Source organism: Lytechinus pictus, chromosome 8 (genome assembly GCF_037042905.1).
Source record: "Lytechinus pictus isolate F3 Inbred chromosome 8, Lp3.0, whole genome shotgun sequence".
NCBI lineage: Eukaryota > Metazoa > Echinodermata > Echinoidea > Temnopleuroida > Toxopneustidae > Lytechinus > Lytechinus pictus.
In genome coordinates, this window is record NC_087252.1 from 27,229,348 (window position 1) to 27,249,273 (window position 19,926).

Genomic DNA, 19,926 nt, shown 5'->3' on the forward strand with positions numbered 1-19,926 from the left:
AGGGATTTTATCAATGAGGTATGTGTATTTCACCTGGCTTACACGGAAATAAGAGATATCATAAATCTAATGATTGATTAAATATTTTCTGGTTGTACATGTATAAACATGGAATTAGCATTTTAAACAATTATACCAAGATGGGATAAAAGAACTATGCCCATTGGAAACTAGCAATGCTAGATGTGGTAAAAGTAATATTGAGCACATATATGTAAGTAAGCCTTATCATCATAGGATTGTGTTTGTATTATATTATAACTAGTCAATCATACATGCTCTAATTATTACACATTGTGAAGGCGGGTGAGCTCCTAAGAGACTTCTGATGAACCCTTCTAACTCTTACTTCTCCTCATTTCCTTGTCATTCAACTCTTCCTGCGCCACATCCGTAAATCAATCACTTCTTGTACTGTCATTTGTCCATTTAAAAGTTGACACCCCCTCATTTCACCAATTGTCTGAATATTCTTCTCCGACCTTTCTCAATACTAATATTTATGCGTGTATATTGAATAAGTACGGTGGTAAGACGCATCCCTGTTTGCCTCGTCTCCCCAACCGAGAATGAAAAGTGTTTCAATTTGGTGATCAAAATAAGTCCCCCCCCCCCTAATTTTGGACAGTATCGATAAAGAAAGCGTTGAATATATGTTAAAATATATCCAAGCTTTCGTTATCAATATTGTCCAAAATTAGGGGGAAAACTTATTTTGGACAGTATTGATAACGAAAGCTTGAATATATTTTAACATATATTTATTGATAACGAAAGCTTTGAATATAAACATATTTTGATCACATTGTTCCGCTCGGGGCTGGAAACACTGGTTTCATCAATATGGTTTGAAAAGTTGTCAGATCTGACAACTTTCCGTGATTTTTTATTGATTTGGACGCACAGCGCTCTGACTGTTAATATGGTAACTGTCGATAAAACATTCTACACGTGGTTTTATGAAACACTCATATGGAAAACATGGATTAGAACAACATTTGTATTCAATCCTGTATTAACCTCGTTTGTTCTTGTATTGATTTCACCCGGCAGCAAAGGTGTTAAAGGTGCAGACATCTTACATCGGTGTCCACCACCGTGCCATACCGATTCCAATTATGTATAGACATACTTTTTACACAAGAGCCATATTTCATACATAATTGTTATATGTCAAAATGTCTTAAATGTATGGAATTAAAAGCAGCAGACATTTCAAGAAAAAAAGACACTATTTTGAACAACAAACTTCGTAGAGAAATGCACGAACCTCTGCCGTTTTTTGTTACTATTTTTACAGTCATCCTATGGGTACCATAATAATAATGAAAAAAGATCCTCTCTTGTTTTGCACTGTTGAGTATAAGGTAACGCGTCGCAACCTTTGTGGTTGCATAAATCTATCTTACATTGGCACCGGGATCAGACGGGGGGGGGGGGGGGTGAGGTGCAAATATAAGGATATTTCTTTTCAAAGTGCATGCCTGCATCGCTTTTGGGTATGTTACCTGGCCCCTCTATAAAAAGGTGCGGATATCAATGCATTTTGGATTCAAATTGATCACTATGTTCTTAGTCTATCGTAGAATTTCTAGCCATACTAAACAATTTGAAAGTTTGGGATTTGTCAAATAGGGCCTATCTCTATGCGGTTGCGCATCGTTCATTAAAAAATAATTATCAGAAAATATCGGAGAAAAAAGACTGTTTTTTTTTTGTTATGTCAAGTTTCGTATGTACCTGATATGAAGGGTATTCACACCTGGACGTATTGGACGTGTGGCCAGTCGTTTCCTCTTTTAAAATGATTACCTGATGTTAAACATTACATTCTTGGTGTCAAGAAATGCATTCCCAATGACACAACATATCAAGAATTCAAAATTCGTTATACGAAGAACCATTAGTGTTGTTAATGGATATCAAGAAATTATATTAACAACGGCTTGTCATAGCCTCCGAACCCTACTGAAAAGGAAGCGCTGTCCTACGGTGTGTGCCACAGTGTGTTCACAGTGTGGAACACATTGTGAAATCACCTTCACACTGTTAAATTTGAGTATTTCAGCAGTGCGAATCACATGATCACAAAGTTGACCGTGTGAATACGCTGTGAACAGTCACGCTATTGGGGTGTCCATAGTGTGAAAAAAAATCTTCACACCGTTGAATTTGAGCATAGTCCACTATGTGATCACATTGTGTGTGAAACTGTGTTTTTTTTCAGCTGGGAACGTCGGTATACGGTGTGGCTGCCCCCTTAGAGGGGAATTCAATTTCTCATTTCGAACGATTAGTCTGACTTCACGATGCAGAGACCCATAAAACGCAAATCCTTTATTTTTAGCAGCGAACACCAAGTAATTTCCGCGTAGATCCGAATATTTTTCTGCAGGAGGCTACGGGCGAGACTCATTCAATGTCATTTGTGGTTTTATGGTTTTCGCTGCTTCATCAAACACGCCACATCCCTCTGGATTACCTGTACGTCAATGACGTCAGAGGTCCTCATTGAACTCATCGTATTAAGACGACGTTTAGTACGGGTCATGTGATTGCAGTGTGAAGATGAGTGGCCTGCCGTGGTTTTGATGAACACCGAAATTGCCCTCAGGCCGTTTATGTTGGATAAAGTTTGGAAACAGGAACCCCAAAAGACATCGACGTTATCGTCATTTAACAAAATAATTTTCTGATATTTTTTTTCAACCTTAACCCAATCTCGCCTTTCACCATCCGCTTATGCGCTTATGCTATAGTCACATCAACGAAACCGACTCTAAAATAGACTGACAGCACGCGAACGTTGATCCAATCGAACATTTATACTCTACCAGTTTCAAATTTGCTAAAAATGGATACTTGGAATGATTAATTGCAAGTGATCTTTTTGCAACTATGGACGGAGATCTCCTGACAAGGAAGGGGAAGGGTGGGGGAGGGGGTGTTTCCGCTCAAATGTTGGATGATTGTCGCCCCTTTCCCCCACGGGACCAAAAAATCTTACGAAATCGCCAAACCAAGCATGCTTGCAAAACTCCGATATCTCTCATGTCTGGGTCGCCGAATGTGACGTCAGAGTCCCCCCCCCCCAGACTTACATCACCATACATATAGCTTCTTGATACACGTATGTTGAAAACAATACTACACATGTGCTACCCGAGCCATACAACCACCCACACCCACACAAACCCACACCTTCCAAAACACACCTCACCGACTTTCGCCTTCCAACAAACCACAAATTCAATTTTCGACTTATGAATAAACAAGGTAACATTCGTTATGGTGAGCATAAGTTACACAGAAAGATCTCCTAGCAAGCTTGGTGTACCCCGACTACGAATCAATAAGAAATGACCCATGACTCTTTTCGACATCTTTAGATATAAAAGGTGGCATGATGTGAATGCACTAAAACAATTCTACCAGTCTCACACCAAACCCACACCCACACCCTTTTCGCCACGCACAAACCCATATGGATCTGGTTTCACCGATGTAAATGTTACCACCACTGTGTTATTACGGTGAAACAAGGAAGCGTGTGAAATATCAATCGAATTGAGTTATATATTTTTATCTCATTTCCAGGTACACATTATACTCGAAACAATAGTCATATTCAGTACATTGAAAATAATCATCATATCATATCCAACGTACAACATCTAAGTAAAAAAAACAAAACACACACACACAAAGGGAAAGAATACCAGCTAATGCCTGGGGATTATAAGAAAATAAAGTTTCTGTTAAAAGACTCACCTCCTTAGCGGGTGCTAAAAAGAACACTAAGATTAGAATACAGTTCAACAAATAACAAATAAACAAATAAAAATTACATTTGAAGACATAATTCGCAAATGCAGGTTTAAAGGAAAGAAAGAAAGGAAGAAAGAAAGAAAGAAAGAAAGAGAGAAAAAGAAAGAAATAAAGAAAGTGATTGAATGCACCTTGAGCAGAATTATTTTAGAAAAAGATATGACCCTATAATTACATTCAGAGATTAAGCTTAATACATGTAATATGATAAGACCATGCATTGCCAAGACTAGAGATATTCATCGTACTGAATTCAGTACAAACTAGGGAAAATGTCGATAAAATATTCAAAATGTTGAAAGCGCCGCACCACTTGCATCCAATGGAAGCTTTCTCAGAACCAGGCAGTCGATGACATGCAATTACTTAATACGGTCGTGTGGTCCAGTGGTTATAGAGCACTGGACTTATAACCGTAAGGTTGTGAGTTCGAATCCGCGCTCTGCCATTGTCTCCAATTTGATCAAAAGACCCGAGAGTAACTTCTGTCGTCTATGGTCAGCCATTGTGACTAATTAAACTTAAACGTAAAATGTTGGTAATTGGTTATGCACCAGCTTGGCATTATACCAGCAAGAAGCTGTCCTGCTGAGCTCCAACGAGAGTTACAATAACAGAGGAGGAGGAGCCGTGGTGTAGTGGTTCTGACTCTCGCCTTGTAAACAGAGGGTCGTGTGTTCGAATCCAACCGCGGTTCTGGCGTCAATTGGCAAGGCGTTAATCCACACTTTGCCACTCTCGACCCAGGTGCTAAATGGGTACCCGGTAGGATGTGAAAGTCATTGTAGCTTGTCTAGTAATGTAGTGTGCTTCACTGGCGACTGACTGGTATACTCCCCAGGGAGTGGAGGATGTACACACATTGTGTGCGGGAATGACTGATTGAATCCGTTGACAGGGGTAATAATATGTCTATAAAGCGCTTAGACACGTCGTTCTGATGTATTAAGCGCTACATAAAAGCGGATTATTATTATTATTAACAGAAACAGAATAATTTGTTGCATCATCTATTTCTCTTATTTCAAAAGGTTGAAAAGAGTAATGGGCACATTTCCTATCTTGTAGTCGGGGTTGGCCAAGAGCCATTTCTCTGTAACTTATGCTGACCATAACGAATGTTACCTTGTTTATTCGGAAGACCAAAATTGAATTTGTGGTTTTGTTGGAAGGCAAATGTCTTCTCGGCCTTTACAAGCTATCCGTTCATGACGTCATCCCATGTAACGAGTTGAGCTTGAAAGGGCTGGTGGTGAGAATAAATTAACCCTTCGTCTATACAGAAAGGGCCCTGTATGCACCATGATAAATTACACAATTTAGTCCAAAGTGTCGGCGATGACCAATTATATATTAATGAGGTTTCCTAAAGAAATAGGGGACTTTTACTTAAAATGAGGACAAATGGAAAGAGGTGTTTATTCAAAATCTTGTTCCACATCCATACAAAAAATATTGTACTTCAAAAATAAAAATAATTACAATTAAATCCAAAATGAAAAGAAAATAGAGCGGATATCCATATTATTTTCTGCTGTTTTTCTTATAATGGTTATGTCAGCTTTTGTTTTGTCGCTTATTATTTGTTCTATTTTTTTTGTAGTTTACCAATTAATTCTGACGAAGGCCAACCTAGTGCAAATGATTTTTTTAATATAATTGTTTAACAATTCGACAACGGATAGTCAATATTTGATGCATGTTGAAAATGTATTGCGCCACCTAGAGTTTGAATACCTTTCTGGTTCTCCATAGCGATAGCACCACCGGTGAAACTGACTCCAGAGCCCAGTAACAGACTACTTGCTAATTTGAAAGAAACGTTCTGATTGGTTTCTAGTCAGTCTACTTAGCAAAATGCGCATGCAACGATGATCTTGATAGGCCATTTCATTTAGCGATTGATTGCTACCCTTTGTTTTGCGGGGCCCCGAACGTCAGCGAGGACGTTATTTTCATTGGTATTGGTCGGTTTGTCTATAGTTTTTATGGGCACAATGCACGATGGGACAGAATCTTTAATAGTGCGTCTTCATGCAAACGACAACACTCTTACACTGTTCCACTCTTTTTCACTTAGAGTAGCAATCATTATAAATATGTATGTTTTTATTGTAAATATATTTTCCCCGATTTCGCTTAGATAAGTCCTTTGATGAAATTGGTCCCAGTCTAAAAGCAGATTCATCTGTTTTAAAGATGTATACTTTGTGTTGAGAATGATATTTTGTGGACATGGATGAAAACGTTTATTTCAGTGGTTGATTGATTCGTGAACCATTGTGTTTGGGTGGAAATTATACCCTTTAAAGGAACGAGATTTCTGCCAGGTGGTGAATTACCTGAACTCAATTTTCATAATAGTTCAGTGAATACAATGTAATAATTAGATGCCCTCTTACGACACTCGTTAGAGTACAGCTGATCCCCCAGATAGCAGGGCTAGTATGTTTTGATTCTTGTAACTTCTCAACTCAAATTTAATCAAAAACATTCATCACGGTCATAGTTCTATTTCTAGGAGTTGTGGTCATTAACGAATAGACCCTAAAACCATTTTTACAACATACTGAAAAAAGGGTGACATTCGTATCCCTGAGGGAGAGAGGTGTGGCTAAGTTGTTAAATCGCGGTAGAGCCCGTGGGTTGACCACACGAAAATCTCTATCTAGGAATAACCAATCACTTGGAAGCCATTGTACGCTCTTATATCCTTTACCCTCGCAAAGAACATCCTGGGGAAAATCAAACCCCAAATAAATATATAAATAAAAAAATAATAATAATGATAATAATAATAATATAAATAATATACGATTTGTATAGCGCACGTATCCACCTTGCTAGGTGCTCAAGGCGCTCCTATATTACCCCGGCTAAGCTAGTCTACCGATTCTGGTGCGCACAGCTTTAATGATAATAATAATAGTAATAACAGTGATGATGGTGATAATAATAATACTAATACTAATAATAAATAAATGAATAAATAAATAAATAAATAAATAAATAAATAAATAAATAAATAAATAAATAAATAAATAAATAAATACATTAATAAATAAATGAATAACTAAATAAATAAACAAATAAATGAATAAATAAATAAATAAAAAATATATGAATAAAAAAAAAATAATAATAATAAATAAAAAATGAGAAGGGGCTGAGATTGTTACAGTATTAATGTGTAAAATTTTCGGCAATCATATGGGATATACTCCAGTAATAAGGTCGTTAATTTTGTTTGTTTGTTTTATTTTATTTCTGCGTTCACAATACATTATCAAAAAGTATTTACATTGTTTGCAATATATAAACCAATCCATAATGTTTACAACATAAACATAATAATTAGAGAAAAAAAATGGTTTGGGTATATATACTTCACATTACATAAATAGAAAAAAAAATGATTTGGGCATATACTTCACATTAGGATGATAATAAAAAGCAGCATAAACAAATGAACGCAGGAGACCGCCATCGTGAGCGGTTAAGCTTGTAGTTGATGGCGGCCTCTTTTTTTGCCCAATATTGGACCTCAATTGTTTGGCCCATTACGTCACTGATTCCTCATATCTTCCTGCTCCCACATGCAAAATCAAAAAATCGTTTCACTCGACCCCCTTTTCTTCCTTCCTTATTAACTAACTTCATTGCTCTGCTCCCGTCTATTTCTCTTTCTCTCTAATTGTCATGTTCTTTGCCTTATCCTTCAACAGAAATGTGCCCGTATTTGAAATGAACTTCTATTCACAAGATTGAAAACACTTCAGATAATTAATGAATCGTTAATGAAATCTACTTTTCTTTGATAATGACCCCCATCAAGCGCAGTTATTTTGTGGATGTCAAATGCCAGATTTTATTGTAGTTAACTTCATTATGGTCTACCTATGTCATTTTATAGGTATTTTGATAAAAAAATATTTTCTCACGGAAATGTTAAATTCTCGTTATATTTTACTACATTTCCTTAATAATATCTTCTTGCTCTCATTGCTTTTTGATCCTCATTCTTTTTTCTCTCCCTTTCTTTCTCACAGTGGTATACAGATAGCGGGGTCGCCTTGTGGCTATGCCCCCCCCCCCAAAAAAAAAAAAAGTTTCACGACAAAGAAAAAAGGAGAAAAAAAAGAAAAGGAAAGGATAAGATACATAAGGCAATTTTCAAAATATTATTATTATTTGTCTGGCGTCGGCCTGTGTCTGGGAGTCGAAAAGCGAGCTGAATCAATGTGACCCACATGTCTCTAAGAAGGTTTTGCTCATTCGCTTCTCTCGCTCACAGCTTGTTACAAATTTTTCCCAATATTCTTATGTCTTGAATCTCAATTGTTTGGCTCATTACGTCACTGCTTCGTCATATCTTCCTGCATCCCACGTGCAAAATCAAAACTCGTTTCACTCGACCCCATTTTCTTCCTTCCTTATTAACTAACTTCATTGCTCTGCTCCCGTCTACTTCTCTTTCTCTCTATATCAAATTATTTGTTTTATAGTCCTGTTCTGAACAAAATAACTAACAGGCATTTCGATGAGCATTAGCATTTTTTTCCCAAATTTTATTTCAACACTAACAGTCATTGCAAAACAATTTACATTATAAATTAAAGTTAAAGAGCAAGATATAAATTATCAGACACAACAAAATGTACAAAGTTACATCACACATGAGCTTTTACACCACATACTTTTGACAATCTTTCTTTGAATAATCTTGTTTTTGAAGGATATTTCTCAACTTGCTAATTTCTGCCTCTTCAAAAACATTGAAAAGAGAGAACAGATCTCATTCCCTCTGAGACATCAGTCTATCAGATTCAGAATTACTAACATTTTACAATTTGGTCCCTGTAAATTACAACAACTAGTCCATGCTTCTTTTGTACACTACATTAACATAGCCTGACTTTGCGTTTCTTTTTATGAAGCTACATGTTTGAGCGTACACGGAAGTCTATGTTAAGTTACACCATTGTCTAACTCTGCATTATTATTGTAAGCCGTAAAATCTCAGAATTGTTCACATTGCATATTCCTGCAATTTACTCTGCTATTTCGTCCTACTTTAAGTCTTAGTGAAGAAACTATTTATTTAAGTTATGTTCCAGACAACTAATTATGAATGATTGAAGAGTCAAATGAGATAATAGATCAATCGTGGAGGCTCCCTACTGGTAGAGATGTATATGTGACCAATTGGCTATCCATAGTCAGACCAAAACTTTAACCACAGTTTAAATTAATGCTACAGTCACATCTCCCCGACGGCGGCCGTACGGCTAGTCTAAAACAGCCGTTTTATTCACTTTTTATTCAAACATCTACATGTAGCTGGTACAAAAAATGTTAAAACGGCTGTTTTCGACTCGCCATACGGCCACCGTAGCAAATGTGACTGAGGTATAAATCCGAGTTTGCAATACAGCCATTTTATATCACATTCTCAATAATACTTACATTCAAATAAATAAATACTTATTTTATGACAAAGATAATGAAGAAAGGGATCATAAGATGAGGCAAAAGAGAAATCAGACAACGATGTGCAGAGTATTTAGAAAGGGAAATGAATGAGTTTGGGAGAAAAGTGGGGTAAAGCGGGGGTGAAAAGAAACAAAGAGAGATGGAAAGGGAGAGAGAGAGAGACGGAAGGGAAAATAGCCGGTAAGGAGATGAATGAAAGAAGGAGAATGAAAAGTGACATGTGTGAGGTCTCACTATCCTAGCAGTCGATACATTGGCGTATAGATGTTGGGGCTTGGGACCCCCCCAAAAAATAGGAAAAAAAAGGAAGGGATAGTATTGGAATGTGGTAAGATATGAACCTATTGTGTTTTCTTATTTTTCATTGTCACAATTTTATTTTCATTTTGAAATGTGGTGTTCGTTTCGAAATTATATATATTATCCCCGTGCCTCAAATTCCGCCATCTTTTTCTCTCTAGTACACAGAAACAATACTTAAAGGACAAGTCCACTCCAATAAAAAGTTGATTTGCATAAAAAGAGAAAAATTCAACAAGCATAACACTGAAAATTTTAGCAAAATCGGATGTAAAATAAGGAAGTTATGACATTTTAAAGTTTCGCTGAATTTCACAAAACAGTTATATGCACATCCTGGCTGGTATGCAAATGAGGAGACTATGACGTCATCCACTCACTATTTCTTTTGTATTTCATTATGTCAAATATGAAATATTCAAATTTTCTCCTCATTGGCAAGTGATACAACGATTAATTCCTCCTTGAACATGTGGCATTAGTATTGTTTAATACTATATGTTTCAGTCAAGTAGGTCCTTATTGTCAAATCTCAAAAAAATGAAATATTGTATAATTCAAACAATAAAAAACAAAAGAAATAGTGAGTGATGGACATCATCGACTGACTCACCTAGTTGTGCATATCACTGTTTTGTGAAAAATAAGCGAAACTTTAAAATGTCATAACTTTCTTATTTTACATCCGATTTTGATGAAATTTTCAGCACTATGCTAGTTTGATTTTTCTTTATTTATTCAAGGCAGCATTTTCCTGGGGTGGACTTGACCTTTAAGAACGGCAACGGTACAGAGGAAAGAAAAGTTTCGAATTTTTGATCGGAAAATAGATAGAAAACAACAAGAACAAACATTTATAATCTTACGAAGGTGGATAAAATTACTCATAGCCAAGATATAAATATATATAATACACCAAGATGATAACATATGACGTAGTGATGACATCACCAGTTGCGTGTTATTCTGTTCCAAGGGTTGTTAAGGTATGGAGGAGCTGAAAAGAAAAGAAAAGGACAAGGGATTAGCAATGTGTAGTAATGTTTCCGCTGTCGGTGGAAACAAATACCATTTCATATTTTTTATCCAGTGGTGGTTAGGTTCATACAAATTTACAAACCAAGGTTACATGATTGATATAAGGTTGTGTGTTTATTTATTAAATTTGTTGTGGTGGCTATATATGGCACGAAACGACCGGTTGCCTTAAAGCATCTCGGTAATATTGTTTTAACGTGGGTATCAGCTATATCTAAACACATTTTTTTTTTAATCCGCAAGCCCAAAGAAATAGAAATTAGCAAATGATTGAAGAAACCAATGAATAGATTAAATCAATGAATAGATGAAAACAATACTGAAGGAACAAATTAATGAATTCAAACAGAATGTAACCCTGTATATTTAGGTACTGTTCTCAGCACTGGTAATACTCAAATTTGTAAGTTATCTAAACATTCAATATGAAAAAATATAGCCTATACATCAACGTATAAACAGATCATTGGACATGGGCGATGCAAGGAGAATTAGTTGAAGGAGATAATAAAATAATAACATTAATACTAACGATAGTAATGATAATGATGATGATGATAATGATAATAATACTAATAATAGTAAACATGAGAATGATAATAATAATAATAATAATATGATAATAATAATATTAATAATAATAATAATAATAGTGATGTCTTGTCGAGCGCATACACCGTTCAGAGACGCTCATGGCGCTAGCCATGACGTATAGCGTTTCTTAACACAGGTCCGTATTGAATTATGAATTATCGTTTATTATTTAGGTGGCAATAATGACAGCGAAAATGTGATTCAAAATGATGATATTGGAGGTGTTCTGTCTGTCTGATGAAAAAAAAAAGAAAAATAAAGACTAGCACTCTTACCACCGTGGAAATAAAATAGAAAGAAGATCAGTTTTAGTATTATCGACAACCATGCCACGTAATCCGGATCTAGAATACTTCCAATTTGTTTGTGATTAGCTAATGGGTCTATGGAATTGTGTTAGCAATTTGAATTATGGAGCTGCCTTAAAACAATAGACGGCAGAAAGTCGGTTTCCTAACATTTTCCTCGTCTTGTTATGGTTGGAGAAATAAGTGGTTTAAACGTAAGTAGGTTTCGGAAGCATTAGACTAATTGAATGATAGGCCTCGAGTAACCAGTCCATTAAATCACATCCGATGGTATAGTGAAATGGGTGAATCCAGGTATTTTTTCGAGGGACAATTTTTACTTGAATTCTCCCATGCCTACTTCACTGTGATTTCGTTGAATTCTTCTCAAGTTTTTACGTCCACTGCGAGACCAACGGATGCTGTACGAGAAATCCGTTGTTAAAAGTTGGCACCTATTACGTTTTTTTGTGTGCAGTTTATGGCATAATTATTATAACCACCATGACCACCACTGAAAATATTACTGCATTTACACGGGTAAATCCTAATCAAACTAACAAGTACCGTATGGGTACTAGTATTCAACCCGGCATAATTCAAAGATTTTGACATATTCCCCAAAATATTTAGAAATAGGGAATTTATCTTAATTTCACACCTTTGTTATTTTCTGTTGTCGATATTTTCTTTGTCAATCTGTCGACTGTATGCGCGGAGGATCGAATTATGCGGCGATGGCCTTTTGGAACTAAATGGTACTAGTATTCAACCTAGTGAGGATTGATAGCAAATCTCAAAAGGGTTTAGATTGCTAAATTAGATCTAGATCTATGTAAGTCTCTGGCTTTGATTAATTCCCTGTTTGGTCTCATCTCAAATGGTCTAGTCCATAGTCGGATGGGACAAGGGCAGATTGAGAGACAGGGCCATCTTTCATCGCTAGGTTGAATACTAGTGCCGGCGGGTTGAATACTAGTACCAAAATCCGTCGCCGTATAATTCGATCGCCCGCGCACACAGTCAACTGGTTGAAGAAAAAAATAACGGAAAAAGAATAACCAGCATTTGCTCTTGGAAATAAGACGGGTCTGAAATTCAGGTAAATTCTATATTTCTATATATTTGAGGAAACTCTCCAAACGGGTTGAATACTAGTGCCCTTACGGTATAGGTTATAGACCTTTAGGTGACATAACTTTTATTCATTGATTTATTTATTTGTTTATGTATTTATTCATCATTTTTATATTCATATTTTATTATTCATTCATTTATTCATTTTTTTTTTTGGGGGGGGGGCAACAACAAATTATGACGACATATTTTCCTCCTGTTTCACTGACAGAGGGAATTTATGGTTATGGGAATAAAACTTATCATAATAGACATACTTCTTCATCCTCACCCTTTCCTTCATACTAATTTCCTCTCCTTTTTTTTATACCCTACTTAAAAACTGAAGGAATGGTGGTCGCCCCTTGTCGCTGCACCTTGTCACACAAAAAAAAACCCTTTAAAAATATAAGCAAATACTCGCAATGTATAACTAACATGCTTTGTTTTCTGCACCCAAAATGAACCGAGGCTACACCCTTCTGACCACAGATCCCATCACATTTAGTCAGAATTATTTCTACAATGAATTTAGGTATCGGGGGAGCGTTTCATCAACAATTTCGTCCGACAATTTCTTGATTATGATTGGTTGAGAAGTGCTGTTACCACACTAACTTTCGGTACTTGTCGGATAAAGCGTCTGACACGTCCTTTCGTGAAACGTTCCCCTGGCTTGCGCAGTAAAGGCATTACGCGCTGGTAGGAAATGTGAAGTCCCAAATGCATACTACAATCGCACCCAACGAAACCTGCTTCAAACCTGCCAATAATCAGGACTTTTCGCATTTACTACGTGGAAACTCCCCACAATGCGCCAATACCTTTGAAAATGCAAGTCAAATGACAATTGAGAGCTGAGAGGCTTTTGTCGAAAGTTGGTGGACCAGGACAGCATCGTAATCTCTTGACTCTGGACAACGGCATATTTGCAATTGCTTGCCCGATGCAAATCTTCGGATGATCTGCTGTCCCAGTCCACCAAATTTCGAAAAAAGCCTCTCAGCTCTCCACTAGCGTACCTACGGGGGGGGGGGGGGGGGGGGGGGGGGCAGAGGGGGCAGTCTGTCCCCCCTGACGAGCCACAACCCATGCAAAGGACGTATCCCTGCCCCCCTGACGAGCTTGAAGACCTTTATTGCTCCCCCTGACGAGCTTGAAGACCCTTTTTTTCTTCTTTTTTTTTGCTTGTCCAATTTGTTTCTGGTACGATATCCTTCATTTGTGATTGAAGACCTTTTATTTTATTTTTTTGCTTGCCAAATTTTTTTCTGTTACGAAATCCTTCATTTGTGATTGAAGACCTTTTATTTATTTTTTTTTTTTGCTTGTCAATTTTTTTGGCGGACGGTTTTGCCCCCCCCCCCCTGTGAAAAATCCCAGGTACGCCACTGCAGATCTCCATTGTGATCTTGATTTCATTTTTAAGAGAATTCGATGAGTTGTAGAGAGTGCCCCCGTAGTAAATGCGAAAACTGCCTAGTATGGCATTGAAAAATACTTTAGTACTTTGGATGTGTCTGGAACCGGTGTCGTTGATCGGGGGGGGGGGGGGGGGGGTGTTTCACACATTCTAAAAATATTGGGTAAAAGTGCTCCATGAGGTTAATTATGTGTCCAACCAACATTGGGCATTTCTTTTGGGCATTTTATTGATCTAGTGTGATAAAATTTAGCCCATTCTAAAGTAATTGCTGCTTATTTTTTTTAACCTTACTAGACAACAAGCTTCACGCATTGGGTAAAATACTGCCCCAAATTGGTTGGACACATAATTTCCCTCGTGGTGGTAAAAATTTTACCCAATATATTTTACAGTGCAAAGATTTACTTATGACTTATATTCGCACTTAAATGCCTATAATGCGGTATAAAAGACATTTTCCGCATTGGTCAGATCATGCGAAGAGGACGCGCACTACTGCATATTGATCAATTAGATCGCGCGTTGCATTTCAGATATACGCGTCCGATTAAGTGCGATTTAAGGACGTTCCACAGTTATGTTTGTGCGCATTATGATCTGCGCATTTTTACACTCTGCGCGCTGACGTCACAATGGATGAACATGTGATTAATTAGCTGTAGGTATGAGCTAATTTTTATCCTTATCTGCTCTAGCTGCAAATACGATGCGTTATTTTATGAAGCTAAAAAATTTGCATTATTCCATGGACCATTTAAAAAAAGTATCTCTACAATTTTATAATACTTTACTCTGCAGTGCTGCAAAGAATGATGAACATGACCCCGAATTTGAATAAATGGACGAGTGGTTTTGAATTTTTCTTCAGATGGATAAACGGCATTTGGCGCGTTTTTTGTGTTTTAAAAAGCACATTTGCTCTAATAAAAGTGCTGATAGTTTGAAAACAAGTACATGAACCCCTATTTTTCATTGTTTGCACCTCTTAGGTATACCTTCCTCTACAACTTTGCAAAGTTTGGTTTAAATGACATGGATTTTTAATAAAGTGCAGCATTTATTGCACTTTCTAGTTTGTTATTGAAACTTCACATTTTTTTAGATTAGGTTTTTGTTATATTTTATGCTATTTTTTAAGAACTGATAGTGCTGTTATACTTAAAACAGTAAACAATAGCACTATAAATAGATTCCCAATCTTAAAAATACAATTATTAACTCTCTTGCGAAATTTGATGGGATTTTCATGGATTTTGACTGAGTAATACAAGTTTAAACACACTGTAGTGCATCTCGTGAGGTCTAAAAATGCCAAATTCTTTTGAATGCGCAATTCTTAAGAACATCCATTTGAATGAACTTTGAAGCTCTATAGCAAAAAAATCAAGCACATGGACCCATGTTAATTTATGCATATTTCGATTATTCAGGTTCTAAAGTATCTATATGCAAAGTTTGGTGAAAATGACATGGATTTCACTTTAACTGTGGAACGTCCTTAAGTCACCCTCAAATCTTTGTGAAACACCCCCCTGACTGTATTATAATATTAGATTCCTTTCTGGACCACACACAGGAAAACAATAAGCATGGTACAGTCAGACCGCAGGTCCCTATGCTAATGAGCAAAAAGGCCAGATTCATCCAAATCATCTCGTGGCTGAATCCTCCTCCTTGCAAAATCTCGTGATTCGTGAGATTTTCTTTCTCTAAGAATTTACCTGTTTTAACCTCAAGTTAAATGAAATATTATTGCACCATCAGATAGAGTAAATGTTACTCTTTCATATTGGTCATTTATTTTGTATACAATATTTTGTTAAATAAGTAAAGTTCTGGCCTGAAAATGTGCCTCAAAACTGAATTTTTTTCCTCTGTTTTCTTTTGCAAATTGTGCAAAACTTTTTATTTTGAGCCTCAATGATATCTATATCACCATAAAGCTGAACTTCTGTACTTTCTCACAATGCCACTCTTGATATGCGGCACCTTTTAATCGGGTCAAGATCACACTTTTCCCACCAAGGTACAAGACGAGATTTCTGAAATTTTGTACTTGCATGAAATCCAGAGTTCTGATTGGCTGGATAAGGTTCACAGAACAACAGGCGCGGGGTATTTGAGGAGATTACCACATGGGAAGTGTGACCTTCCCATGAACCCAGGCATTGGAACCGTTGGAATTTGCCAATGGGTGGTCTCTTTGACCAATCAGTGTGCAGTATTCTTGTTTTCAAGCTGCTTTATGTACTTGGCAAATGAAAAGTGTGATCTTGACCCGATTAAACCAATTCTTATTTTGAAACCTATATCATTTTAAAGCATACATATTCAGCTTTATCATGATTTAAAAATCATTTGGGCTCAAACAAAAATAAAGTGTAAAAATAGCAGCTTTTGTCAGGTGAAAATAATTATTTTGTAGCATATTTTAGATCAAAATTTTAACCTATATTACAAAATCTTTGAATAAATTCAAAGACATGACCTGAAAGAATGATTCTTCTTCTTTACAATGATACCAAAGTTATGAAATTCGATGCACAATTAGAGCAGCAATGACCGAATGAAAAGAGGTGGTTTGGTCCGCATCAAGCTCATTAAATATGCAAAACATCTCGAGTCATGACTATCACTTGGATGAAAGAAGCCACTTTCTTGGGACCTGCCGTCTGACTGGGTAAGCAAGGCAAGGATTTGGCAACCTCCATACCTTCACATTCGAAATATCTTCGTGTTGATTGACCAAAGAGTGATGAACATTTGCACATCTTTCCAGTCACGTGATGTCGGCAATCTAGAGAGAGAGAGAAGGGGTGTGTGAGGGAGAGAGAGAAGAGAGGGGAGGGGTGGTGTTAAAAAAAGATCAGAAGGTAAATTTGTGATTTTGCAAATTTTAATGTGCCATTCCAAATAATCATAACTTCGATTTTGCTCCAGACTAAACAATAATTTGAGAAACGTTTCATCATCATTCGTCAATTACCATGGAAACAAAATGCGCTTTCTATCCTATTGAGATTGATATTGTAATATATTTCATCATGTTCTTCTGGCTCCTAACAAATTATTTAAATATTTTATGCAGAATTGATAAAAAAAATAATTTGAACTCGATATTGGGCTGGCAAATGGCAATTTATAAATGTGTTGTACAGTGGCGTACCGTGGGTCACGGCATTGGGGGGGGGGGGGCACCAGCACAAATTTTGAGTCACTCGGTGAGCGCGCAAAGTGCGCTCAATTGCCAGGTATAGGCATTGACCTTATAGAGACATTTTTAAGGACTGTGCCATTAAACGGATATGTAATGTATCTCACTGATCAAATGATGCGAGCGCGAAGCTCGAGCTAAATATTTTTGATATTCAGACCTAAAAAGGGACATAATAAGCAATTAAAAAAAAAAAAAATACGTATCTGTCTCGCTAAACAAATAATGCGAGCGCGAAGCGCGAGCTGAAATTTTTGTATTTATTTACCCCAAACAGAGACAGTTTAAGGAATATTTTTAGGAATCAAATAAGAGAATACATATCTCACCATACTCATCTAATTTGAGTGCCAATCGCTTGCTGATTTTGTTAAAAAACATGAAACACTTTTTGTAGTCATTGTAATCATGATTAAAATACGCATCTCACTAATCAAATATTGCAAGCGCAAAGCGCGAGCTGAAAATTTAGGAAATTGAGACCTGAAGAGAAGCATTTTAAGGCTTGTTTGTAGGAATTTACGAAGACCATACATATTTCACTAACAAAATGATGCGAGCGCGAAGCGCGAGCTGAAAATTTTGTATATATTGACCCCAAACAGGGACATTTTAATGACTATTTCTTTTTTTGGAATCCATTAAGTGTATACATATCTCACCATAGTCATCAAATGCGAGTACCGAGCGATTGCTGATTTTGTTAGAATCACATCCAAACACATGAAGAGCTTATATTGAAGCCATAGTAATCATGATTATCATACGCATCTCACTAGCGCAAAGTGCGAGCTAAAAATATAGGAAATTCAGATCTGAAGAGGGGCATTTTAAGGCTCGTTTGTAGGAATCTACTAAGACCATACGTATTTCACTAACCAAATGATGCGAGCGCGAAGAGAGAGCTGAAAATTGTTGATATTGAGATTAGAAAAAGAGACATTTTAAGGACTGATTTTAGGAATTCATGAAGAGCAGACATATCTCATCAATCCACTTATTCGAACGTAAGCACGAACAGGAAATGTTTTATATGCAGACCTTAAAATGGGGCAATCACTTTAAGTAGTCATGAAAAAGAAGCATATGTCACTACATAAAACAATAATAACTCGAAGTGCGATGAAATATATTTGATGCATATTGACTTGAAAACAGGACGTTTTAGTACAACATGTTTATATATCTCGTTAAACAGACAATGCGAGTGCCAGGAATAATGAACAAATAGGCCCTGAGCTAATTATGTTTTATAAAGTTATGAAAAAATATTTCTTATGTAATATAACATAACATAATTTAATATAACATTATAATGTACAATAATTTCTTCTATCCCACTACGTTTCTTTCTTCTCCCTCTTTTTCTCCTTTTTCTCCCGTTTTTTTTTTTTTTTTTTTTTGCCAGCCGATTGGGGGGGGGGGGGGGCACGTGCCCCCCCCATGCCCCCCCGTAGTTACGCCACTGGTGTTGTAGAAGTTAATATAGGATTAAAAATAAACACTGCTATGAAAGTACCGCCCGTATTATGAGAAAATGATCATTCTGGCACAAACATGAAATGAAAATTGTTTAGGAAACGTTGCACTTTCGAGGCGACAAGCCCTTTCCGGCCAATGTCGTAGATGGTGTCGTCGCTTTGTCGTATTGCATCTACAACTATGCCATCTACGACGAATGTCTGATGAAGTTTGACGCTTCACACGTGAAATCTCAGCACAGGTGATACTTCACGATTGGAGATAAAAGGGGACGTTTTCTCATGTTATCACTCCAAACAAATGACCATCCTCAGGTCAACCCTTATGCTAAACTCACAAATGAAAGCGACTCGAACCGACAAATTGATGTAAACTTTGATGGATCTGGCCCCCTGTTGCATAAAAGTTACCCTTATGGTAATTTCGCCATGCAATGGTAACTTGCATTATCCTTGATTTTGATTGGCTGGTGATCAGCGTTACCATGTTAGCTACCATTGGATGGCAAAGTCATCATAATAGTAACTTTTATGCAACGGGCCCTGATCAGCAATCGGTTTTATTGGTGTGAATGTGACCGTAATATATATCTACTACTATATTAGCGATCAAAATCACTTATTCTGAACAAAATTCAGCTAGATAAAACCTGCATTAGCACAAACGTTTCATAATCTACATTCTTACAGTTCCATGACGATCTTTTGCTCACGCTTCCAGTGTCCATTTCTGCTATTGCTTCTGCGTAGGCTTCATCCAAGAGGTCATCCAAGGCAGCGATCTCCCAGAGTTCCAGAGGAGCTGTCATGGCAACCGATGTCATCAGTGCTACAGCCAGCACACCGCATAATACCATCTGCTTATAATCCATCTTAGTCTGATATACTCAATATAAATCTGGAAAATAAATTTGATATGAATAAATACATAAATATCAGTAGGAAGTGTACGAAATTGCCAAAACCGAGAAACTGACTTGATACTTGATGTTTGACTCTAATATGGCAATGGCATGACCTAAGATTCTGTCATATCCTTCATCAAAAAGACCAACAGTTCTTTAACAGCTACAGCAACATCAAATGTTTGAGATAATTTATTTTTTTAAATTATATTTTCTCACGGATCCTATTTCATAAAATAATCTC

At 36.7% G+C, this 19,926-nt stretch overlaps 1 protein-coding gene across 1 annotated transcript; it reads right to left on the reverse strand.

Annotated features, from left to right (window-relative positions):
* Positions 1 to 8,536: 8,536 nt before the first annotated feature.
* Positions 8,537 to 19,679, reverse strand: LOC129266682 (uncharacterized). The gene is made up of 3 exons (XM_054904512.2): positions 19,466 to 19,679; positions 16,796 to 16,879; positions 8,537 to 10,618 (listed from the first exon to the last, which is right to left on the reverse strand). The coding sequence occupies exons 1-3, from the start codon at positions 19,647 to 19,649 to the stop codon at positions 10,569 to 10,571; spliced, it is 318 nt and encodes a 105-aa protein (XP_054760487.2). The 5' UTR covers positions 19,650 to 19,679; the 3' UTR covers positions 8,537 to 10,568.
* Between the last annotated feature and the right edge of the window lie 247 nt (positions 19,680 to 19,926).